This window comes from Taudactylus pleione, unplaced genomic scaffold (genome assembly GCF_031769625.1).
Source record: "Taudactylus pleione unplaced genomic scaffold, aTauple2 ptg000128l, whole genome shotgun sequence".
In the NCBI taxonomy this organism is placed as follows: domain Eukaryota; kingdom Metazoa; phylum Chordata; class Amphibia; order Anura; family Myobatrachidae; genus Taudactylus; species Taudactylus pleione.
The window spans coordinates 6,221,039-6,246,928 of NW_028284530.1; the positions used below are offsets into that span (position 1 = coordinate 6,221,039).

Here is a 25,890-nt window from a genome sequence, read left to right on the forward strand (position 1 = left end):
TCATTCCAAGATGGAGTCACGTGACCCATGGCACAGAAGAGTGGAATTGCCGAGAGCTAGTCATGACAAATCCTCCCATCGTTTAAGTCAATTGTATCCTGGGCAGACTGTTCACATCCAGACCCCTGTCTGATTTGATAAAATCAGGACTGTGCAGACAGTCACAACAGCTATGTGGCAGGAGCAGCTGGTGCTTTGTATGAGTGTAATACCCCTTTTACAACCTGGGTTTTTGCTGGGTCTACCCGGGTCGCAGCTCAGTGTAAAAGGGTCCCTGAAAAATAACCCGGGTCAAGTGATCCAGCAATCTAACCCAGGTAACTACCAGGGTTGGACCCAGGATGGACCCGGGTAATGGTGCACTGTAAACGGTGCAACCCAGGTTATCTGACCTGGGTCATGCCTAAAATGAGCTAATTGGTAGCTGTGGAGCAGTCACCTCCCACTTTTTATGACCTCACAGGTTTAACAGGGCAGACCTGAGTTCAGTGTGAACAGGGCTGACCTGGGAGTAACCCAGATTGAAGGTGCAGTGTAAATAGGTCTGACCAGGGTTGGAACCATGTCCAAAAACCCAGGTCGGACCTGGGTTTTTGGTGGAAAAGAGGTATTACAGACGCTACTTATTGGGGGTGGCTGAATCTCCACATTCACCTGCCTTAACAGCCAGTGAAGGTGTCAGAACACCCATTGTCATGGACGGGATGTAGTTAGCATACAGGCGGGCGATATCCCTCCCGCCGATATCCCGACAACAACATCCCGACATGGGACTAAAGATAGGCGTCGAAATCCCTACACCTATTATTAGCCCCACTACTAAATCCCGACACCCGGCTTACCGAACAAAGGTAAGCCGGGTGTCTTAGCGTGTAGCCGCGCGGGGGGAGGGGGTTAGCGTTAGGGACCCCCTGGGGACACTTAAGGTTAGGCTCCCCCCCCGGGAGGGTAGTGTAGGGAAAGGGGGGGTTAGACAGCACTAGGGGGGTTAGGGTGCGAGGAGGGGGGGTTAGGTTTAGGCACTAACGGGGGAGGTTAGGGTTAGGCACCCCTAAGGGAGTGTTAGGGGGGGAGAGGGGAGGACAAGTGTAGGTGTTGCTGATAGCAACCAATCAGAATCTACTTATCATTTTATAGAATGCACTAGATAAATGATAGGTACAGTATGACTAGTTGCTATAGGCAACACCTTCAGGTTTGATAAATCTCCCCCAAATCGTCAGGTGCAGCGCTTATTTATAGTCTAATTATCAGACTATGGGCCGTATTCAATTGCCGGCAAAAAGCCGTTTTCGGCGAAAATTTTCCGCCGATGAAGTTATTTCGCCAGGCGGATACTTATCCCTGTATTCAATTGCAAAGACTTTTCGCCGATGCAAAAAGTCTGCGCCTTGTGACCAGCGGAAAAGAGTGCAGAATTGGGGGTTGGGTTGCAAAGTTGCGGGAACACACCTGCAACCTTGGAACAGTCCCCCAAAGGCAAACTGCGTCAAAAAAAGTAAGAAACTTACTTTAGATCACCCCCAAAAAGTACTTTCGTTTTGGGGGCAAAAGAAAAAACATAGTTGGGGACAAACTTAAAAACTAGCAAAATAGACTCCAGGAGGTCCCCCCAGTATGCCCCAGGTGTTTTTTTGATTGTAGGTGTTTGCTGAAGGTGCGTTTTTTTAAAACCTCACTTTTGTGATTTTGAACCATGCTTGCACCCATTTTCATGTACCCCAAATTTGCAGGGACTACTTATTTTTGCGAAAAAACCCTGCTAAATACTCTTCTTCACCACTTGTGCAAAGACGCTAAATAGCAGCAATTGAGAGCATTTAAGCACAACAAATACCTTCAGCAGGGCTAGTTGGGGGTATCCATAGTGATCTCCCATGTCAGTGCATCTTTTGGGGGGTGTCAGGGTGATTTCCCCAAATCTGACAGCACTTTTCGCCTTTTTGAGTTTCGCCGGGACGCGTTTTCAAGTCCTTTGGAATTGAATAGGGCGAAAAGCGGCCACACTCACAGAAAGTGTTTTCTCCAAAACCACACAATGTAGGCGGAAAGCCGGGAATTAAATACGGGCCATACTATTTTATTTAGATAGGTTGTAACAATTATTAATTATTTAGGCTTTTGTCTTCAGATGTAAAATCTGCCCACCTTAAAAGTAAATAAAAATCAGGTACAGTACTTGTACGTGTTGTATTGTGAGATGCTTGTTGACCGGTCCTGCCATCACCAAACTTTCAATGCAGAGCAAACACCAAACTCACTGTAGAGTGAGACTTGAGTCTCTGCACAGAACACTGGCTCAGCCTGGCTAATCAAACCAGAGTAGATAACAGCCAATAGCAAGCGCTGTTAGACGTGACCTATCAATGTGTGAGTTCCACAGCACCCGGAAGTGAGATTCATGTGTGTCCTGGAGCACTGGGCTGTCTGTAACTCTGTGCCTGATTGCCTGGCCCTGTGTCCTCTGCAGTGTGTGTGTGATCTGTAATGCTCTGTGCTATGTTGGGTGCAGTGTGTGATCTGTAATGCTTTGTGCTATGCTGGGTGTAGTGTGTGTTCTGCAGTGCTCTGTGTGATCTGTAGTGCTCTGTGCCTGATTGCCTGGCCCTGTGTCCTCTGCTGTATGTATGTGTGTGTAGTGCTGTGTGCCTTTGAATGGGAAGTGTCTATGTTATGCTGGGTGCAGTAGTTTGGTTTCGTATGCTGCATATGCATACTGTGATGACTTGTTAGCATGTAAGAGCCCTTTCACAATGTGTGGAGTCTGATCTTAGTGCTGTGTATTGTAGCTAATTGTGTATGACAGATTATGGCTCTACCAGCCCTCCAGGGTACAGGGTACCAATTGCGCCGGATCCTGACCTATTTCCCAGAGGATATCAGCCTTGCCTTTGCCTATGGATCTGGGGTGTTCAGACAGTCCAGCACTCCCCAGGCTAATGCTAAAGTAAGATGGGATTTATGGTGTAAATTCCAGCATCGGTTACTGAATGATTTTCTGTGATGGGAGGTCTCCAGTAGTTATAATTACTGTACCCCAGGAATAGATACAACTCTGTAATTATACAGATAGATCAATGGGGATCTGTCCCTCTGCATCAATTCTCACAAGCATTTGTTAAAATATTCTCTGTGTAATATCCAGGTTATTCTGTCATTGTACCAGTGTTTGGTTTTTTCCGCTCTGGAGAAAATCATAAACACATTCAGCTCTCAGCCATGTAATCTAGGAAACGCTCTCAAGAAGGGAGGATACGTTCATCTGATGTATTCGGGTGACAGAAGTTTTGGAGAATTAACTTCCTGTTCTATATCTCAGTTTTTATACCCATGATGTATCTTGTCTTTTGTATGGAATCAGCATTATGTTATTACAATATTTTGTTAATTATGTTTATGTTGTGGTTCCCTTAGAACAACATGCTGGACTTTGTGTTTGCCGTTGATGACCCGGTCATGTGGCATACCATGAATCTGATGCAGAATCGGAGTCACTACGCTTTCATGAAATACCTGGGCCCAAAACAAATTAGTAATGTGCAGAATAAGTACGGTGCTGGGGTTTATTATAACACCCTGGTTCCATGTGATGGGAAGGTAAGTGAATGTATTGTGCATGATATTGCTGGTCATTTCCTATAATGTAAACACATCACATGTTTAGGTATAGGGAGCCCTGGATATGTCCCAGGAGCTAGGTAGTCATTGCACAGAAAACAATAAATAGAATGCTGGACCCAAGTTTTGGAAATTATTTAGATTGTTGTCTTTGGATGCACTTCTTCCTGAAGCTGTACTTGTCAGTGGGTGCGTACAGAAGATATGTCTGTGAACAGCGTTGTTATCAGACATATTGCATCATCCGTGCAGCATGGCCAATATATTCTGCAAATATATATCTGCACATCTTGCTGTGTATATGGGTGACCCGCCGCTCGCCTGCACACTTGCTGCAGGGACCATTGGTGACTGACATCACAACTAGGCGGGCAAATTAAAATGTAGTATATACGGTGACCGATAGCTTTCCTTATTCAGCTTTTTGTAAACCTTGTCCTATTTTGAACGTCCGATCTATATTGACAGTTCCCTGTGGTTGCTTAACTCACTTGGGTCATGAATCTAAGGAGTGTGTCAGATACAGAACACGACTTTAAATATGTCATACAAGCTCACTTCACTTTCAGTGATTCTTTATTGTAAAGTGCACCTTTATCCCAAAAGTACTTGATTGATTATGGGTCCCCATGTAACTTACTGAATTGGTTTAATACACACTTTAGTCGTCTGTATCTAATTTTCCATGCATATAAAGATGCGATGTGGGTCATATGCAGTCATCTGTATATATCAAGCCCCACCATTGCTAACATCAGCTATATTTAAATCATCCGCACAAATAGTTGTCTCCCTCATCCCCACCCCATATGATTTATTAAACTGTAAATGATGGGAAGAGGCCTGTGTGTGACTAAATGCAATCTTTCCCTGCAATGTGCCATCAGATACAATCTGCTTAAGGGTGTACCTAGCCAGCCAGCAAATTACTCAATGGCTTGTAGTGACAAAAATACATCCCAAAGTGTCTGTCATTGAGATTCAAAAAAGAAAAAAAACTTAAAATGTGCAAAACTTTCAGGTGGTGGGTGCTGACCGAAATGTACAAGACTGAAAAAAACAAGAATAAGAAAAACTAAGCATTTGTACAGGGATTATTATTAACAGTTTCTTATATAGCGCAGCATATTCCGTTGCGATTTACAAATGGAAATAACATTAATAGAACCAAACTGGGTAGTAACAGACAGACATAAAGGTAAGAGGGCCCTGCTCGCAAGCTTACAATCCATAATTAAATGTAGTTAACATCCCAGCGGTCTCAATGCAGGTGCTCAGAATACCAGCACTAGAATCCCAACTGCTTGCATCCCGACGGTAAGCATTAGGTTTAGGGAGAGGGTTAGGCACTAGGGGCAGGGTTAAGGTTAGGCTACGGGGGAAGGGAGGTTAGGGTTAGGCTGTGGGGGGCAGGGTTAGGCTGCTGGGGGAGGGTTAGGGTTGGACTGTGGGAAAGGTGGGTTAGGTTTAGGCTGCTTACCTTTGGGCGTCGGGATTCTGACTGTCGGGATGACGCTGTTGGTATTATGACCGCTGGGATCCCATATCCCCTTTGTACAGTATGTAGGTGGATTGTGATGAGGTAATGAATTTAAAGCAAATTCTTGGTAGAAATGTTTTTTAAAAAGGGATGCAACATTTGCAGGTCATTTGAATATTATGTTTGGAAAATCTGTGAAAAACTTCACAGGACTCTTGTTTTGAAATGTCTCAGCAGATGCCTTTTATATGCTTATTTTACCTCTCAACATTGGCCTATTCTAAATCAGGACAGGGGGCATGGGAATGGTTAAAAGAAAAAGAAAATCCTCCCCAGTGGGTGTTTTTTAAACAAAAACACCCCAAACACACAGCATTTCCACATCCACCATTTCTTATGCCTTATTCAGTGGAGTCACCTGTTTCTTCTCTATGCATCAGTTCAAAACCTCCCAGACCCCAATTCGCGGGATGGCTGGACAGTCATCTAAAATCGGGATGGCTCAGAGGAATGATTAACAATGTTATAAGTCCATTTATTCTTTATATGGGATTTTATGATAAAAGCTGTGCATATACTCTATTCAATACAGTGTTAAGTAGCATTGACTTTTTTTGTGTTTGTGGATCTAATCTAATTTAAGTCTTGCTGCACGTGGAATTATTGGGTTGGGTACGGGATCCTGGCGGTCGGGTTGCCAGTGGTCAGAATCCCGTCATCTGCATCCCGACAGTCAGAATCCCGAGAGAATTTCGTAAGTATCCTAACCCTAACCCTCCCCTCATGCAGCCTAACTCTAACCCCCCCCCCCCCCCCGTGCAGTCTAACCCTAACCTAGCCGAGATTCTAACTGCCAGCATCCCAACCGCCAGGATGCCCACTACATCCCGACTTATTGTATATGGAAAGATAAACTGTGCTAAATTCTCTGTCTTCCTATTTATCATTATGCAGTCATTCTTGTTCCCCTAACATAGCTGTCTCATTTCCAGGTGATAAAGTATGGGGTAATAAGCACTGATACTCTCATCGAAGATTTGACCCACTGGAGAACGTTGTACGTCGCAGGCCGCCTACACAAACCAGTAAGACCAGTGCAGTAACCACTTCACCAGGACCATGGAAAGAACATATTACTGGTTATAATTCTATATATTTATGTATATAAAGCAGTACTAATTAAAAGATTGAGTAAACAATTATATTTTAGGATTTTTAAAAGGTCTTATGTTAATGCTATACCAAGTTTTCCATGTATAATATATACATATTAGAGATGGAAACCATATGGAAAACATCATGTCAATGCGACTTCTCCTGGAATTCGGTGGGAGGGTGGGAACTAAAGAGTCTTCAAGGGCTGTTCCTAGAGGCACGCAGCCTATGGTGCCGGCTGTCATAGAACTACAATTGCCAGCATGGCCCGTCTGTATTTTGTGCCATCTATTATACAATTTTGGCAGCATTTTATTTTTTTAGTATCTACTTTAACATACTTCTTTATTTATCTATCTATCTATCTATCTATCTATCTATCTATCTATCTATCTATCTATCTACTTTCCCTGTTATCGATTCCAGCTATTGCATATTAGGTTTTTTTAAAACAGCCCCTAGACTATCTCCTAAGCGTCAGTCAAGAACTAAAACTTCAATTTGCATATAAGAATAGATAATACTGTATGTGCATTTAGTATTTGCTAGAAAAGGAGTAAAAAATAAATGCTAAATATTTTCAAAACTGCAACTTCTCTAATTACTTTTATCAAAAGTGAAAGGGGGTTTTCTACTTTAAAATTATATTTTACTAATTAACTAAATAGTAATGCTTCCAAGTGTGGGGACCCCACCATTGCTATATATAGTATGGTCCTGCCACTATTACCCTATATCCCTGACTACAGCCAGTCATATTGGGAAGATTTGAGGCATAGCTGGGTTCACATTAGACGATATATATTGTCTATACCGATTTGAGGTGGATCAAACGATTATTGGGCACATTGTGTAATGTGTACCCACTGGTGAGCACTTCCGTGTGTCTTCAGCAACGTCATGAGATTGGCCCACTGTACGGCCAATGACACGTTATCACATGCTGTGTAGTGCGTATTAGTGAAGGACGCGGAACGAGTGACAAAGTGTAATTGCCCTACCCATCGGCAAGATTGGTGGGTCTTTAATGTGTACCCCGCCATAGGGAGCTGGGCAGTGATGAGGATGGCTAGCACAGGTTCTGGTTATAGGAAGTGTTGGCACTATACAAAGTTCAGTACCATTGTTGGTAAGGGAGGTTACTGCTTACAATAGCTTTTTCTAAGGTGAAAAACACCTTTAGGCTTGATGATACCATTCTTCTTTATGTAAAATAATGGAAAACTTATATCTTGATTGTGAATGGAATTTCTTTCTTCCTGATACTGGTCATCTTTATTTTTACGCCATGATTGCGATTTGTATTTAATCTAGGGCACACCCCTACCAAATTGGTAAGCATAGTTTAAATTTGCTTTCCCAGCAGCAGTTTTACCAAGCCCATATTCAGTCCTCTACGATATATGGCCGTGATGTTAGGCGGCACACATCGCGGTATAATACGGTACCCCAACGTCAACCCCTTTTCTTGTGCATCTTTACAGGGTGCAAGGGAAATCTGCCGATGTTGGTGGAGACTACGTGCCACTATTTTTGCCTTTCTGAGGGCACTTTGCTAATTGAATTACCCCCAAAGTGTTCGTTTTCACCCAGGAGCTACAGCCTAACTATCTGTCATATACTAGACTTATTATCTACTGTTCAAAGTAGGGATGTGCAGGCTCGGATAGGTTCGAGTTTGCACGTTGAGTTCGGATTTTTCCCTCCAAAAAAACGGAACTCAGAAAGAGGCAAAACGTTATCTTGCATGGACAAACATCACCATTCCTGGTTTTGTCCAGGAATGATGATGTTCGTCCATGCAAGATGACGTTTTGCCTCTTTCTGAGTTCCGTTTTTTTGGAGGGAAAAATCCGAACTCAACGTGCAAACTCGAACCTATCCGAGCCTGCACATCCCTAGTTCAAAGTGACATCTTTTTTGTAAACATTTGCATTTTGTTGCTCTACCAGCTGTATTGGTTATTTATTTCTTACATATATTGCATTGCTGTACCTGTTCTATTTATTTATTGTAGGTTTGTTGCATAATCCTGTATTGAATGTAAACAAATGTTATTAAAATAAAATTATGAGCAATTTACCACAACCCCCCCCCCCCCCCACCGCCTTCTCCAGAATCCTCTATGTAGACGTAATATAAAGAAAATAAGAAACTAATAAAATATAATTACTGCACGGGCACTAATAGAGAGGTGTAGAGGGGAGGAGACATCATGCAAACAAGGTCTAAGTTTGACATGATTGCCTACCCCTGCACAGCGCCTCTACACCCCAAGGTTAGCAGTGTCACCCAACGTGGATGAATAAGAAAAATGGTTTAATCTGTATAGATCATTTTCTCGCTTTCCCCTAGAGGGCAGCACATTAATGCAGATACATTTACTACACTATCCTGTGGGCCTTTATTTTATTTTTTATTTTTTTCTTACCCCCCTAAGATGCACATTTATGCTTAAGAGTCCTTGTATTCCACTCCAATTGCTCCAGGCACCAACATTTAGATTAGCAGCTACAGAGGAGAAGGAACTAATGCTGTACATCTGTTTGCCTGAGGAGCCTGTCTCTAATTCTCCTGGTGTAACAGACTAGTATAACCAGGGGTCACCAAAGCATTCATGGATGTCAGCTATCCTGACGTTTCCCTTCCCTCCAGTTTTGGCAGCCTGCTCATCTACAAGGAGGTGTGACTGACAGACCTTTACTCTGTACAATCCTCTCACTTACAGGTGAAGATTCTAGTGCAGAAAGAGAACAAGCGGCTCCATACGGCTCTGGCCACCAACCTGAAGAGCGCGGTAGCCGCCGCTTTCCTGATGTTACCTGAGAGCTTCTCTGAGGAAGATCTCTACCGGCAGATTGCCGGCCTGTCATACTCAGGTGAGTTCTCATTATATATACTTCTTATGCGGATTGTTCCTGGCCTGTGCCACAGAAGAGAACAAATATATACAATTATATATAAAGAGGATTTATTTGTCTTAAATCATAACCGTCTAACTAAAGTGCAAATGCAGCAGTAGATCTGTAGGAAATAGACACCACCTTGCTGCATCTGCGAGCCCAGTGCAGTGTCTGTAGACGCTTCAGATCACCATTGCGACCATCGGTCACTGCCCTTGGCCAGTGTGCGTAAGCTGAAGCTTTACTTAACCTGGCCATTGGAACCCCTCTGCCATTTCCAGGAAGTCTGCCTTAGCACGCCTATAATACGGGGACAACATGCCCCGTTTTGTACTAAGATCCTGGTCGCCACCCCCATGTCAGTCATGCTGCGGCTAAGGAAGGACTGAGGGCCTGATTCAGAGCCGCTCGTTCGCTCTGAGCGATGTTCGCACATCTGCGCATGCGTATGGGTCGTAATGCGCAAGCGCCAACCAGTTAGTGCGGTCGGAAATTGTGTGCTCGCAAAATAGCAAGTGCGTGCTAATTTGAGTGACAGGATGAGGCGTTTGTGGGTGGTAACGGGAAGGTGCTTGAAAACGGGGAGTGGAGATCCGAACGCAGGCATGGCAAACGGTCAAAACGGGCGTTTTAAGGGTGTGCATTATTAACAAAGCAGCGTCATCGACCACGTCACTTGGTTGTCTCTTAGCCTGAACTGTTCGCTTGATTGCAGTAGGAAAATCCAACCACAAGCACTGCGAGCAGTTCAGACGCCTTTCGATGTACTCGATTAATCTAATAAATAGCGGAGATGACGTAGGATGCGAACAGCCAGGGGGCATCTTTACAAAATAGCGAGCACATATTTTGTTCGCTCGCTCAGACATAGAGGCGTCAACAGACCGCAAAGAGCGAGCGCTCTATTAAAATATCCGGCCCCTTTTTCTGAACGAGCGAGCGCAAATAGCGTCCGGCTCTGAATCAGCCCCTGAGTGCGATCACACAGGGCCCGTTCTGCACATGCTCTTTACAGGTCCTGCGCATGCACAGATACGCAGCAATCACATATCTATGTAAACCATCGGGTGTATGTACATAACTGAATCAGGCCCTCTGATCAAGTGCATCTAACCTCTCCTCTCTGTTTAGAATGGCTTCTAGGAGAAACCATTATACTTCAGGGGAATAGTTATATGGGGCTCATCATTAGGGTTACAAACGCAAAAGAATGTTCTCTGTTAGGAAAACATTGCAGCTGGCGTGAGTCTCCTATAACTACAATAGTCCACTGCAGTTTACATTGTAACTAGAAAGGAGCCATTGAATACATTTCATTACAGTGTAGCCAACAGATAGTGCCAGGGCCCGGACATGCCGTCATAGCCTTAGGGGGTCTTTGAGCTTCATGTAGCCTTTACTTGTTTTGATATTAATATTTTTTTTTTTTTTAAATCAAATCTGAGATTGTAGCTGTGGTGAATTTGGTCCTATATAAGTTCATTATATACAGATGTGTCCTTATACACCTGCCCTTTTTGCTCCATATGATGCGAGGGGTAATAGGGAGTGATGACTATAACTAACTGCTATTGTGGTGACTAATTTGGGACCATGTCACATCCTGCATCTGTGATCATGCACGCAAGAAATATGGTTCCATCGTCACAGCTCCCGTGGCCATTCTGCGCGACCATAAGGTTACTCAGGACTCCTAACATCGGATCTGCCACTGATGCTGCGTCTTTGTACCAGATGCTTAGATTTGCATAGACGCCCAACAATACATCTCCACTGTCACGACCTGGCCTTTGTTCACTTCAGTCGGAGGACCGAGGGCCTGATTCAGCTTGGATCGCAGTTGCTAACTTGAGTGCAGTTCTGTAGGCAGGTCTTAGGCGAATATATGCAAATGCTGCATTCGCAATGCCTCGCACTGCTAACAAACGCACGCCCTCTGCCTACACACACACTCATAACACCGCCCAAACCAGGCCAAACCCATCGATGGACATTCAACCCACACTCAGCATTGTGGCAGGTCAGACCTTACTCACAAATTGCTAACTTTCCAGGTCACGTGGAAAGCTCAGGCTAATTTATGCACGCCCATACAACGGCGTTCAAACGCACAAGGCCGATAGTATCACTGGAGAATATCGGTAAGGACCGATGTGAGTATCACTGGAGAGTATCTGTGGTGAACAGGAAGAGCACACTGGAGACAGTGGTCTGGTGCAACAAGTAGAGAACCAGTAGAGAAGTTGTTCAGGCAACTTCCTATTTACCAGAGTCCTGCTTTTTACCCTAAGGTAGCTTGCTATAGGCAGACGAAGTCAGCTGACTGAGAGCAGGAATTCCCTTGGTGGAAAGTCCGGTCAGCTGACAAAAACAATATGGCAGCGCCCATTACAGCGGCCGCGGGATCCTCAATGGTAACGCTGGAGTCCTCAACCCCTGGAGAGAATAGACAATGAGGCCACCCGCCGCCGTACCTGACATCTGACTGCGCGGCTGATTAGCGGAAGTTGCGGCTGATCCCAGGCTCGATCCTGACATCTAAAAGGCTACGACATTTGCATATACAGAATCGTAGCTGCAGTGGCAATAGCATACACCTCTGAATCGGATTCCTTCATTTGATAATAGTGTACGAATACTTAGGATCAGTATAGCACATTAAGAAAAAGTGGCATGGCTATGTCACAAAGTCTATGGCATGCCAAATTGGCCTATTTGGTTCACTTTGTGGACACATCTGTACATTCACAGCTCTGACTGTTATTTCTTGTCATTCATTTCGGGAAGGAGATCTGTACGGATCAGTTTTCTGATTTATATTACATGTTCTAGTAATGAGATGGGGCACAGTGTGACTACTCAGTGTTCTGTTACTTTTGTCCCTTGTCATTAGGTGACTTCCGGATGATAGTTGGTGAAGATAAATCTAAGGTGATGAATATCGTCAAGCCAAACATCGGCCATTTCCAGAAGCTGTACAGTAACATATTACTGGAGTGTAGTCAGGCGGTGTATAAACCTGCCCAGGGCAATGTGGAGGTGAGTGTCAGCTCAGTGTCCGTATATGATATATAATACTTGTAAGTATGTGAAAGCAATATACGTCCTTTTATGACCTGTCTGGATGAGAAACCAAGGGCACTCTGATCTTGCAGATCTTCCACGCATGCTGAGAACTTATTAATGCAGTCATTGTTACCATTATCATTCAAATACTGCAGTGACCGTTCTTTTGCTATCACTTAACCTTGACATCAGGATGATGTTACTAAATATAAATATGCAGAGAAATGAGATTTGTATTGTGCACTGAACACTAAAAATGTGGTACCGTTAAACATCACTTAAGGGGCCTATCCATTACATAACATTGTTCACAAAGTCGGGTAATGGATAGCCGGCAAGGACCAGTGATGTGCGTGCACGCTGGGTCCTTGCCGACCCCGACTATCTACTGAACATGCCCGGCAAGCTGACGACGCTAGGCATGTTCAGAGATAGGAGGTCGGACTCCTGCACTGAATGACGTTCAGTGAACGCCATTCAGTGCAGGCACCGCACCTCGGCGACCTGAAGGTCTGAACGCTAGACGTTCAGTCTTTCAGGTCGCCTAGTGGATAAGCCCCATTACACATTTAACTAACACATTTTATGCCTGATTCATAGGTGGGTGCAGTGGGGATGTCTCATGCAAGCGGCCGATGTTTTAAGTCTGCACGTGAGTCCTGATGGTTACCATCGGGGAAAGCAGAACAAATTTGGTGCACAGAGATTGAATTTCAGTGGGCATTCCTGGTAGCGGGGGGTGACCAGCCAGACGCGGGTATACAGTCAGGTGCATAAATATTGGGACATTGACAGAATTTTCATATTTTGGCCTCTATTCACCACCACAATGGCTTTGAAATGAAACAAACAAGATGTGCTTTAACTACAGACTTTCAGATTTAATTTGAGGGTAATTACATCCAAATCAGGTGAACAGTGTAGGAATTACAACGGTTTCTATATGTGCCTCCCACTTTTTAAGGGGCCAAAAGTGATGGGACTATCAACTCAAAAGCTATTTCATGGACAGGTGTGGGCTAGTCCCTCATTATTTCATTATCAGTTAAGCAGGTAAAAGGTCTGGAGTTGATTCTAGGTGTGACATTTGCATTTGGAATCAGAGAGATAGCAAAAACATTAGGTGTGGCCAAATCAACTGTTTGGAACATTCTTAAAAAGAAAGAACGCATCGGAGAGCTCAGCAACACCAAAAGACTCGGAAGACCACGGAAAACAACTGTGGTGGATGACAGAAGAATTATTTCCCTGGTGAAGAAAAACCCCTTCACAGCAGTTGGCCAAATCAAGAACACTCTCCAGGAGGTAGGTGTATATGTGTCAAAGTCAACAATCAAGAGAAGACTTCACAAGAGTGAATATAGAGGGTTCACCACAAGATGTAAACCATTGGTGAGCCACAAAAACAGGAAGACCAGATTAGAGTTTGCCAAACAACATCTAAAAAAGCCATTACAGTTCTGGAACAACATCCTATGGACAGATTGAGACAAAGATCAACTTGTACCAGAGTGATGGGAAGAGCATGGAGAAGGAAAGGACCTGCTCATGATCCAAAACATACCACCTCATCAGTGAAGCATGGTGGTGGTAGTGCCATGGTGTGGGCATGTATGGCTGCCAATGGAACTGGTTCCCTTGTATTTATTGATGATGTGACTGCTGACAAAAGCAGCAGAATTAATTCTGAAGTGTTTCAGGCAATATAATATGCTCATATTCAGTCAAATGCTTTAGAACTCATTGGACGGCGCTTCACAGTGCAGATGGACAATGACCCGAAGCATACTGCAATAGCAACCAAAGAGTTTTTTAAGGCTAAAAAGTGGAATGTTATGCAATGGCCAAGTCAATCCCCTGACCTGAATCTGATTGAGAATGCATTTCACTTGATGAAGACAAAACTGAAGGGAAAATGCCCCAAGAACAAGCAGGAACTGAAGACATTTGCAGTAGAGGCCTGGCAGAGCATCACCAGGGATGAAACTCAGCGTCTGGTGATGTCTATGCGTTCCAGACTTCAGGCTGTAATTGCCTGCAAAGGATTTGCAACAAAGTATTAAAAAGTGAAAGTTAGATGTAGAATTGTTTAGTTTGTCCCATTACTTTTGGTCCCTTTAAAAAGTGGGAGGCACATATAGAAACCATTGTAATTCCTACACCGTTCACCTAATTTGGATGTAATTACCCTCAAATTAAATCTGAAAGTCTGCAGTTAAAGCAAATCTTGTTTGTTTCATTTCAAAGCCATTGTGGTGGTGAATAGAGGCCAAAATATGAAAATTCTGTCAATGATCCAATATTTATGCATCTGACTGTATTTCAGTTGGCGACTGCGACATTTTCTGCAGTTGCACAGATTTGAACGCTCATGTTCAGATGGGTGGAATGCACCTCCATATGCCCGGTTCAATGGTCCGACCTGATGTGTGGCCAAAAGTGCACCCACTCACGCAAAGCTGAGTATTAGTGCCACAGCCGGTGGGCGTCTCTGTATGAACTCCATTGGCTGTAACAGTAGCATAAAGATGCAGTAGCACTGCGTAAAAAGTTGCAGACACACCTGCATTAGTGTCTGCTCTGAATCGGGCCCATTGTATCCAATCAGTTAGGCAATTCTCTATCCAATGCCTTTTATCAGGAGGGAATTAAATGGCTCGCTGACCCATTGTAGCTTCTTGTCCTCTGTCATCACTGCATGTTGTACCAGGCGCACACTCATCCTGTTTGCCTGCACTACAGACACCTGTAATCACCTGTATCAGCCTTTGTTATTTTTATTATTATTAACCTTTATGAAGCTCTGATATTTTATTCAGTAATATCCATTGAGGGGATCATGATATAAATAAATTATGAACAATGACATTAAACGGAAGGAAAGCATTGCCCTTCCTAAATACCCTTACACTATAAGAGATGTGTGGAACCATGATACATAAGGTATACTGTAGATCTTGCTAAATTTATAGCAAAATACCAGTTACAGCTGTTGGTGGGCAGAGTGTTTGTAGCTACGGGAAGGCAGAAGCATTGTCAGCCACCAATCTCAAAGCAGCCATAGACTACTAGCATGCATGTGCCGCTTCTGTGGTGTGGTGTGGTTGGAATTAGCAGAGACAGTGGAGATATGATACGTGTCGTTGTGGTGGCAGCTAATCTCACCAAAGAGACCACGGACATCACAGACAGAGAAGCTTTGGCGCTAATCCATAATCTGTTCATTAGCATATACAGGGAATATTGTACAGCACTGTGCATGGCTAGTCACTGGTGATTCAACAAGTTGGCTTTGGGGAAACTAGTATAGAGTAGAATGCTGCCGAGTATTGTCATCCAAACCCAGGTGGCATGCTAAATCACAGATACAATCAGCTGCTCAGACTGTAGTGACAGAGATGCACTTTCCCTGGCTGTAATGATTAGTAAATAAAGTCTGGGTTGTATTTAGTCATGAAATGTCTATCCACAGCTGGTACTTTCCAGGTGACGGCTGGTGGGTATGGTGCTCTCACATATGTCTGTCTCAGTAGGTACATTGGATTATTTTTTTTACCTATCCCAGACCAGATTATTGCAAATATCAGATGGTTCTATGAACAATTATTGAAATCCTATTACAGGTACATAGAAGTAATTTTTAAAACCATATTGGTTGCTGACCCTTTTATTTTTTTTTATTTTTAGTGTAGCTTCTAGTTCTCCTTATACACTTTCCCAAGCGTCTCATTTTATGTTTCAGGTAGATAAGAGTCCAGAGGGTCAGTTTCTTCTGCTAATGAGTTTACCGAAGACTTTACAACAGAAAATAACGTATCTCATGGACCAGCCTGGAAGGAATAGGGATGTGGAAGAGGTATTGTTACAAGTGGCTCAGGATCCGGACTGTGGGAGCGTGGTACAGCAAGGTAAGGGTTCATGATGAGAAAGTGAATGTTAGTAAATAACATTGCTAGATGGTGAAACTAAAACCATAGCAGCCAACCATCAGTGAGCTTTTATCGAACTATTATAAAGCTGGGTACACACACTATGACAGAACAACGCGACACGCCGTACACAGTACACGATCCGGTGTATGATGGCGCTATATATTATTACATGGTGCATGTAGCAGCATGACGTTCATTGAATTGTCCCGTTTGCTGTGCAGCACTGCAGATGGGAAGATGAGATGAATGACAAGCGTGCACGCACAATTGGACGTACACACTATATGATCCACGCAATATATCCTATAGTGTGTACCCAGCTTAAGTTAGATGATTGGTTACTTTGTTTTACTGCAAACTAGCACCTTTCATCATCTCACTTATACCTCTGCGTTCGGCAGCATGGCATCGCTAGCGACAACGTCAGATCTTTCTGCATGTATAAAAGATCTGAGGATGAGACAGACGAGCACATCTGCATTGTGATAGTGAGTACACACTTGACGACTTTAACGATTTTTGTCGCTCCGATGCGTCGGAATTGGCCAAATTGTTAAAAATGTTGTCAAGTGTGTGTACCCAGCCTGACCCTAAGCGTCCCCTTTGGCAGCCTAACCCTGACCGTCCTCTCTTTCAGCCTATTCCTAACCCTCCCCCTAGTGCCTAACCCTAATACTCACCGTCGTGATTCTAACCGTCTGGAGTCCGGAACTGGTATTGTGACTGCTGGGATCCTAAATAAATCCTATACTAGATAAATATCATAGAACTTAATTGGTTGCAGCTTCTCTACTTGTGCTCTTTAAAAAGTTTGACAAATCTACCACAAATTTGTTGCCTTTTATTTATCTGATTTAAAGGTCTACTATTTTTGTGTTTTAAGATTTATTTAGCTGATTTGTTTGACCGCTGTTACACTATGTACTGATATTGTTTTCTTTTGGGCCTATTTCGCTGATCGCTATCCTCAGATACGATATTTGTAAGGAAAGCGAGTGCTAGTTCTTATGCCTCGGTCATCCTCAGAGACTGGATACAATTGCTGTCTGCTTCCAATAGTACCTGTGGGCAGTTATTTTGTTCACAATCATATTTTTCTTTCAGTTTCCTCATTGCATAGGCGAGATCAATGCATTGCTGTGCCACGCTATTTCCCCGGTGGTTTTCTGACGTGGATGTGTCTTTAGACTAAGAGTGGGCAATAAGCTGCCTTCCAACTACTGTTTTTGAACTACATATGCCAGCATGCCCTGCCACAATTTTAGCATGCCCTGATGGCAAAACTTAGGCAGGGTATTTTGGAATGTGTAGTCCCACAGCAGTAGGAGGACTACGTATTGCCCACCCTTACTTTAGACATATTGATGGTTATTTATTAATCAAGTACAAATGCGTAGTAACCTATAGTGATTGCTTTATGACTGGCCTAGTGCATGGTAGACAATGGAAGTGATTAAAGCTCACTGAAACATTGACCTCTATAGGCCGTTCTCGTTATTGAAGCTGAAGCCTGAGTATCACCTACTTGTTTCTCAGTGTCTATTGTAATTTGGGAAGGCACCAGGAATTAGTACATTGGTTGTGGTTGAGTGCCGGACATCTTTTGTTTTTGTGTGTGTGTGTATAAATATAAGTAGAACCCTTACCCCTCCAGCAGGGACAATGGAGAGACCAGCACCCACTTGAAATGCAGAAATAGTTTATTTTTAAATTAAGTAGTGTATTCAGCAAATAGTCCGTCAGACGTACGTTTCAGTAACACAAGTTTTTACTTTAATCAAGCCCTTGTATATTGTCCATGTGGTTTAACTCCACTATCAGAATTTGCTTTGTTAATTATTAATAGCTCTTAGAAAAAAACGTCTATTATTGTCTCTTTAAATAGTATTTACAGCCATAGATAATACATTTGCCTTATGTAATTTCATGTGCCTAAGCACGGATTGACCCTTTACAATGTGTGAACATTTCTTCGATTGAAGTATAATTGTCCTTTACTTGCATGTGATGAGTAACGTTCATTTTCTGTCTCTTTACAGCTATAATTGGCATAGTGAAATCATCCAGTTTGACTCAGAGCGTTAAAGGGATAGTCACTGCTGGTAAGGGCTTTATAACAATCATCTGGCCATGTTAGGCCATTAAATGCTTTAGCTGCTTATTATTTTCATTATTCTAATTCCACTGCAATATGACACAATAAGGGCCTCTTAGAGTCTGGAGCAAATACAGCTGAGAGAGCAAATTTGCATCTGGGCAAACCAATAGGAGCAAATGCAAATTATTTTATTTATTTTTGTTCGATTTCCATGCAGAGAAAATACTGCCTTATATTGCATGCAGAACACAGAAAATGGGAAGTTTTATTTTTATGATAAGATTTAGAGCTAGGTCGTCCTCATTCATCTTTACCCCATCCCCCCAGCTCTCAATTCTAAAGGTGTCCTTGCATTAGCACACCATCACAATATTGCCAGGGTATAAAACTAAACCTTCCAGGGTTTACGCCTACTACTAAATCAGGACCTAAACTGCTTATATCAAATGCTCGGATTTATTTGATTTTAAATAGGATTTTTTATTAATCATTTTTTTAAATGTTTAAAAAATATAAAACGTTTACTTAGGATTTTTTATTAATAATTTTTTTTTAAGTAAACGTTTTACATTTTTTAAACGTTTATTTAAAAAAAATTATTAATAAAAAATCCTATTTAATTCCAAAAAATCGGATTTAAATCAAATATATACTTTTTTGATTTTTTTTAAATCCAATTTTATGCAACCCTAAGTGCTCCTCACAATGCAGTTTGGTTTGCATTAAACTTATCTCTTGCAAATTCCCCAGTGTAATATTTGCACTCTACGAGTGAGTGGCGGCTGATTACTGAGCCCACATACATACAGACTAATAAGCTGAAAGCTGCAGGTCTAATGCTGGGTACACACGGAACTATCGTCGGCGATAACGATATCGCTGAACGATTTCCCTTTAAAAATCCTGATGTGCTGGATGAACGATATCCACACACCAAAAAAACACCAACAACCCACTATCAAGGATCGCGGACTCCTATGGAGAGATAACAATATCATCCAGGTTGGCCTGCATACATGGACGATGGTCAGTATTGTTAACGTCCAGCGGGAGCGCACATCGTTGGTCGTTCATTGCATACACACGGAACGATATATCATTGAACAATATCGATATCGTTCATATCGTTGAAATAAATTGTTCTGTGTGTACGCACCTTAAGTAAAACACTCCAGTAAGAAAGTGATTCCGAGGGCTTACTTAAAGATAGAACTTTAATGTGCATATCCTGGTTATCAGGATTTCAGAATGGCAAATGTTATTGAGGTGTACGACATAGACACTTCACAAAATCATACCTATGTCTATGAATAAAGATTATTACAATCATATGAATTCTTGTTTAGAATACTCAACTAATTAAAGAACTGTATAGTTTCCTCCTGATTGCACCACTGTGATTTAGATTTGTTGATATGTGCCATTGGTATGAAACATAGTTGCTTAACAATAGGCACCAGCGGAATGTGAGTATGGCGTATGGCCACGATATTGTTTCTTAACCAGGCTTGCTAGGATACAGCAATACAATAGCAGTATAAGTGATGACAGCGTAGGTAAGTGGCAAACATCCAGACTTGTAATACAGCAGTTATACAGGTATTTGTATGTATTCACACATCCGTGTAGCACTGCAACGCTCAGCACAGTAAAGGTGGAGCAGCCTCACATGCACAGTAACATCCTTGGCGGCCATCTTGGTAAAGGATGATAGGCTTCTTCAGTGAAGGAGCAGACTGAAGCGCACTCTTTCAAAAACAAGTGTCACACTAGTGATTCAGGGCCTGATTAAGATTTGGGAATACAGTAAGAAAGAGTAAGTAACTCAACATCTTGGTAAAACCATGCTGCACTGCAGGTGGGGCAGATGTAACATGTGCAGAGAGATGTAGATTTGGGAGGGGTCGTCCAAACTAAAATCTAAATCGCAGTGTAAAAATACAGCTGTCCAGCATTTGTGCATTTACATGCAAAAGCAGCCAATATTTACCCTGCATGCAAAATAAATGTATGTATTGCACCCCTTGCATTGCAACATGGTTTGTCCAGGTGCACAGATACTTGCTCTATCTTACTCTGTTCCCATCTCTGAATCAGGCCCACAGTCAGAAAAGTCAGTGCTGAAAATCAGTGCAAATATGTTCCCACAGATAGCCATTCATTATTGTGATTATAGGATGTTACACCTGATTTCCCTCCAGTATTTGGCGCTGTCAGCAATGTAACCTAGCGGATAAAACACTAAAAAAGAACACCTGTATTGAAGTTAATCAGAGTTATGTGATAATTACCGGCACACAGGTGGGAAGCTGAAATTATTTGGGATATATCATCTTAGCCGCACCATTGTTCATTTTAACACGAGGCATGTTTCTCTCCCATAATGATACAGGATGAGCACAGCCTGGGCCATAGCTTGGGTGGTGCGGCTAGCGCAACTGCCCTGAGAGCGGAACACCTGCCGACCACCTAATTCTCTAATCTCTCTGCTGGCGCTAGGCGGCCGGTGCTTAAAGCGCAATGCACGGCCGCAGCGCCCAGCTGGAGGAGAGCCAACACCTACAGCCTCCGGCTCCCCCCTACATGTGACTCAATAGGAGTCTCAGCCTCCCAAGTCCCGGCGACCTAAAGCCCGGCATCTATTGGGATGGGAGAGACGTCACTACGTCATGACGTCTCCCCGCCCAGGGCTCCCGCAGTTCCTTGGGTGAATTCACTCTGCGGAGTAGCTAGTAGCTGCTGTTGTGAGTCGGGCAGGGAGTGGCGCACTGCGGCTGCGCTGTGTGACACTGGCAGGTGAGGTTCGGTCCACTGTGTTAAAACTGTTACAGACAGGGGCAGGCGGTGGGGCGGAAGTATCCAGGAGCCTGTCCCAGCCAGTGCCACTGAGTGAGTCTTAACCATTAATAATAAATAAGAAAGTAAAAATAGCCGTTTTCCCCTGTAGAAAACAGCATCCAATAATAATCATCACTGTGTCACTACCCTAAGTAACCACAGTATAGAAGATACTATATATAAATACTATACAAATATATAGACCCTGGCTAGGGTGAGGTCGGACTGCTGATGCTTTTTTATGTTATGTTAGTGTTTTTTATCCTGTATTTTTTAAATGCAACAGTTGGTATACTATACACTGAATGGCCTTGGGCCTATTTTGTTGTGTGCTTTTTGGTCTAGGGGTGTCCTTACAAACTTAAATAGAAGTTAATGCAAAAAAAAATAAAAGGAAAGAACAACCAGGCGCTTCTAAAATTATTAGTGAAAATATAAATATATATCTAGGAGCTGCTCACTCAGTGAGAGACCAACGTAAACTAAAAAAAAAAAAATTATATATATTAGGAGTGCAAATGGACATATTTAACAATTTTAAAGATAATTAAAATATAAAACGCAATGATCCATGGAAAAAAGAGGAAGGTCGTTAAAAAGCTGAGTGTGCTAGAAGCACCAGAGCAGAGAGCGACACCCCAGGCAGGAAAGAGGAACTTAACGGGTTGTGACAGGTGCAGGGTGCTAGAATGAACACTAAGCTTGGTGATCATATGTCCACTGTAAATCGCAGAGCTAGAAATGTTCATAGGAAACTCAAGTTCCAAATTGCAGGATGAATCTGGCAAAGGAGAAAGGAAACAGTGTTGCACAATGTTATTGCAGTAATAACTTGTATCAGTCTAACTGCCATTCTATGGTAAACTTCAGAGAGAGAACTTTCATAGTCAATGTGATTTTATAAAAAACATGTTCAGAACATTATAACATATCATTCCACTCTGCTGTGTCTGTAGTTAGTTGACAGACAATTTGAGGTATTTGAATATAACATAAGTGATAATGACATAATGAGAGTACTCCTGACAAATCCAGTAGCGGTACCACACACTCCTTGTACTAATGAAGCTGCACATACAGGAAGGGTTGAGGCCAGACTTAAGCTGTCACTGGTCACCAGCTGGTGGGTATCGCTCCTTACAAATCCTGCAACAGTGCTCAAACTCTTAGCACCAATGAAGCCGCACATGCAGAAAGGATTACGTGCACCACTAGAGCTGCCACTGGTCTCCAGCTGAGACCGGAAACGTCAAAGAGCCGCCCTTCCGTGTGTATGACTAATGCTGGCCATACACTAGTACAACTAGCATAACATAAGATTCATCTTACAATTTCCCTTGAACTCCCTGGCAGTCCCGGCCGAACGATTTTGTGCTTATTTCACATACGATCTGTCATACGTTCACTCATCCCTATACAACGGATCATGATACGATTGATCGTGTGCATCACCAAAAACATGCGATCGTAATAGATGTAAATGACGCCGCTCGGACGCCCGATGCATCGCATGCTGAAAAACACGGCATGATCAGCATACGAATACGACTTATCATTTGGGCTGCACATCTGATAATACGATACGTTTTAGCAGCTGCGGGAGCGTGCATCGGATCGTATCCTACTTAAAAAGTAAACGATTTGTACACGATTCATCGTACGATGCATCGAAAATCGAGAAATCGGCCCGAAATCGTGCTAGTGTATGGCCAACATAAGGGTGGGTACACATTAGCACAAGCAGCAAATCATGCAGATGGTCGAGGTGATTTCTCTTCACCCCAAACCATCACAAATTGCCAGTACACAGTAGCCGACTTAATGAACAATACCTAATTCCATCCTTCATTAAAATACACTGCTGCACACACAATATGTTTTGATTTACTGTGTTGCAAGGTCAATCAAACGATCTTGTGTGTTGTTCACGGAAGCACGCTATTGAGGGTACACACTAGCTGATGTAGATAATTTGCCGTTCCAGTATGATAATTCGTCCCGATATCGGCCTAGTGTGTACCCACCCTAAAATAGACAGGCTTCATTCACTGGTCAGCGGTAGTCAGGAACCACTGCAAAGGCCGGCTGGTGTGCCACAGTTAAAGAGCGGGTGGGTGATAAGCAGGTAGACGTCCTTCCACATATAATCCATGGATGACAACACGTGACCGCAGCCTAATGCGTTTTTTGTCTGAGTAGCATTGGCCCGTTGGCGGGGTGGTGGGGGTGCGTGCCCAGTCTTCCACTGCTTGGGCACCTGTTCTCGGGAGGTGTTGAGCAGTTGGATCCTGTGTGGGGGCCCTCTTTGTTTAGGAGCCACTGGTAGTTTATTGTCATTATTACAAATTGAACCCATTTTTTTTTCCATTTTCCTAATCTGTTTCTTTTGCTCAAAAAAAAAAAAACTGCTGCTAATTTCACTTAGGTATCATCTGCATTGTGTTAGAGATTACAAAATTGCGTGATTTGTTTAATTTGGCCAGGCTCTTTATCAGATTGCAATGATTTAGCATGTTTACTAGGCTAAGGGAACCAGCAGCTCTTCAGCTGTTTTGGAACATCAAGCCTCAGCAGACCATGGGGGAGATATATCAAACCTTGGAGAGAGATAAAGTACTAACCAATGGGCTACCAACTGTTATTTCACAGGCTGTGTATGAAAAATGACAGGAGCTGATTGGTTGGTACTTTTATCTCTCTCCATTTTATCTCAAACCAAGCTTTGATAAATCTCTCCTCATAACTGTTAGGGCACGCTGTGACTTGTCATTCTACAACAGCTGCAGAGACACAGATTGGTACACCCATAGTATCACAATACACATCTAGAGAATAGTAATATTGATGAAGAGCACATTTCCATCTTAAAGCTGCAATACCACCTAGTAAATGGCACAGGGAACTTCCACGGAGCCAAGGGGACTGCTGTGTGCGGTCATATTTTGGATACTCCTCTAAACCTTTTACAGCCATTGGCTAAACCTGGTAGGATGGTATACAAAATTGAGTGAAGCAATAAAAACAAAAATAGGGAGCCCCTGCAACGACCACCTTTTTCTAGTAGGTACTGCGGGTTTAAATTGGCACCTTGACCCATGAAATGTTTCGGTTCCGTAACACATAACAGACTAGCCTTGTATCATGTGTTTCTGTTTAGTTTTTTCCCTTAAATATTTCCAGTAACAAATATTACACTGAAATATTATCTGGAAATATCAGCAGTAATCTTTTATATTCTAAAATCAACCGATTATCTAAATGACATCATCACATTAGCATTTAATAACAGTTGATCTGAACTGTGACCCTTCCACCTTTGTCAGTGATGTCACTTCCAGAGAGTTCCAACATAACACACATCTACGGTCTCCAATCCTTTCTGTTATTTTCATACAATACTTACACATCACACATTTCCTCATGATGAAAACAAATACACTCCTGAAAATAAACCAATAACATTATCCACAACAACAACAAAGCGTAATAGAAGAAAGGAAAAAGACACACAGGGATGCACAGGCCACATGCAAAGAAGAAAACTTCGACTTCTCAAAAGTAAATAGTAAAGATTAAAAGACATAAGGTACTGCTAAGGATGATCTATATAATGACATAAATTCTTCATAAAAATGATGTTATCGCGTTGGCACGTGCATGGCGTGACTACTGCCAAGTCTCATTAAAATGAAAAAAAAAATCCACACACTCTGAGCACTCCACAATCCTGCCCCTGCTCCCCAGACATACATGCACACATTAGGTGCACCGTGCACACACGCTCAGGTGACTGTAGTAATGTGCACAGCACTCGCCTCAGCCAGTGTCTGGTGGTCGTGACAAAAACTGGGAGCACTGAAAATGGGTCTGCGCAGGGGGAGGTACCAAAGTCTAAAAAGAGAGAGAGAATGGAGACGAACAAGAAACGGGCAGAAAAGAGACCCACACAGACACCCGAGGAAAGAGAGCGAGAACAGAGAGAGTGAAAAAGAGCAAAACGAAGAGATGAAAAGAGAGAGACCATAGCGAGAGAGAAAAAATCATGAGAAAGGGGGCGACAGGAGTACAGAGGGAGACGTAAGATGGAGCATATACAAGCCTGCCCACGCATTAGTCATGACTGGGTTCCTAGATTGCAAGATCATTTGAGCAGGGCAATCTTTACCTTGTACTTATTGTACCTGCACTACTAAGTGACAGTGGGATGCAGAAGAGAGAGGCTGGTAGAGGGTTACTATAGGAATTTTTCAGGGCAGGTGTCCTCTTTATTGGAATGCAAATACTTTCACAACAGATATGGAATATGCAGAGAATAAATTCACTCTATTGAGAACCACATTCCCCTCCTCCTGTTGGCTACAAGGCAAACTACAATATTCAGTCTGAGAAATCAGTCCTATAATTACACACCCACAAGCGGCCCAAGCTACACTCCTTTCCAAATTATACATACATAGGGCCTGTTTCCAAGGTGTTCATAATGTTGATGCCGTACGCAAGCGGCTGATGTTTTCAGTTTGTGCCTGCGTCCAGGTTACACTGCTCATGCACTTCAATGGCTGATGCTCTAAAACGCAGATCGAAATTGTATGCAGAGAGATGCAGTTTCAAGGTGGTAACAGGAGTGGCTAGCCCGATGCGGGTGTGTCGCGGTCAGCAAAGGCTTTCAAAGACACAGTTGCACTGACATCGGCCATATTCATATGGCAAAATTGCACCTGTTTAGACGGTGCGATCTCTGATGTTGGGACCGATGGTGCATCTTCAGGAATAACGCCGCCGCCCGTGGGCGTCTCAGAC

The 25,890-nt window shown here is 43.0% G+C and overlaps 1 protein-coding gene across 2 annotated transcripts in view; it reads left to right on the forward strand.

The window, feature by feature from the left end:
* The window catches only part of TAMM41 (TAM41 mitochondrial translocator assembly and maintenance homolog), a 113,531-nt gene that overhangs the window by 79,332 nt on the left and 8,309 nt on the right, over positions 1–25,890 (forward strand). Inside the window, exons 1-7 of one of the 2 annotated variants that reach the window (XM_088472717.1) lie at positions 2,375–2,947; positions 3,415–3,597; positions 6,091–6,183; positions 8,982–9,132; positions 12,050–12,195; positions 15,965–16,130; positions 18,194–18,256. In XM_088472717.1, coding sequence (XP_088328843.1) covers positions 2,810–2,947; positions 3,415–3,597; positions 6,091–6,183; positions 8,982–9,132; positions 12,050–12,195; positions 15,965–16,130; positions 18,194–18,256 — 940 coding nt within the window. In that variant the 5' untranslated portion in view covers positions 2,375–2,809. Of the gene's footprint in view, positions 1–2,374; positions 2,948–3,414; positions 3,598–6,090; positions 6,184–8,981; positions 9,133–12,049; positions 12,196–15,964; positions 16,131–18,193; positions 18,257–25,890 lie in introns of those variants that run through there. The other variant, XM_088472718.1, reaches the window with a different exon arrangement.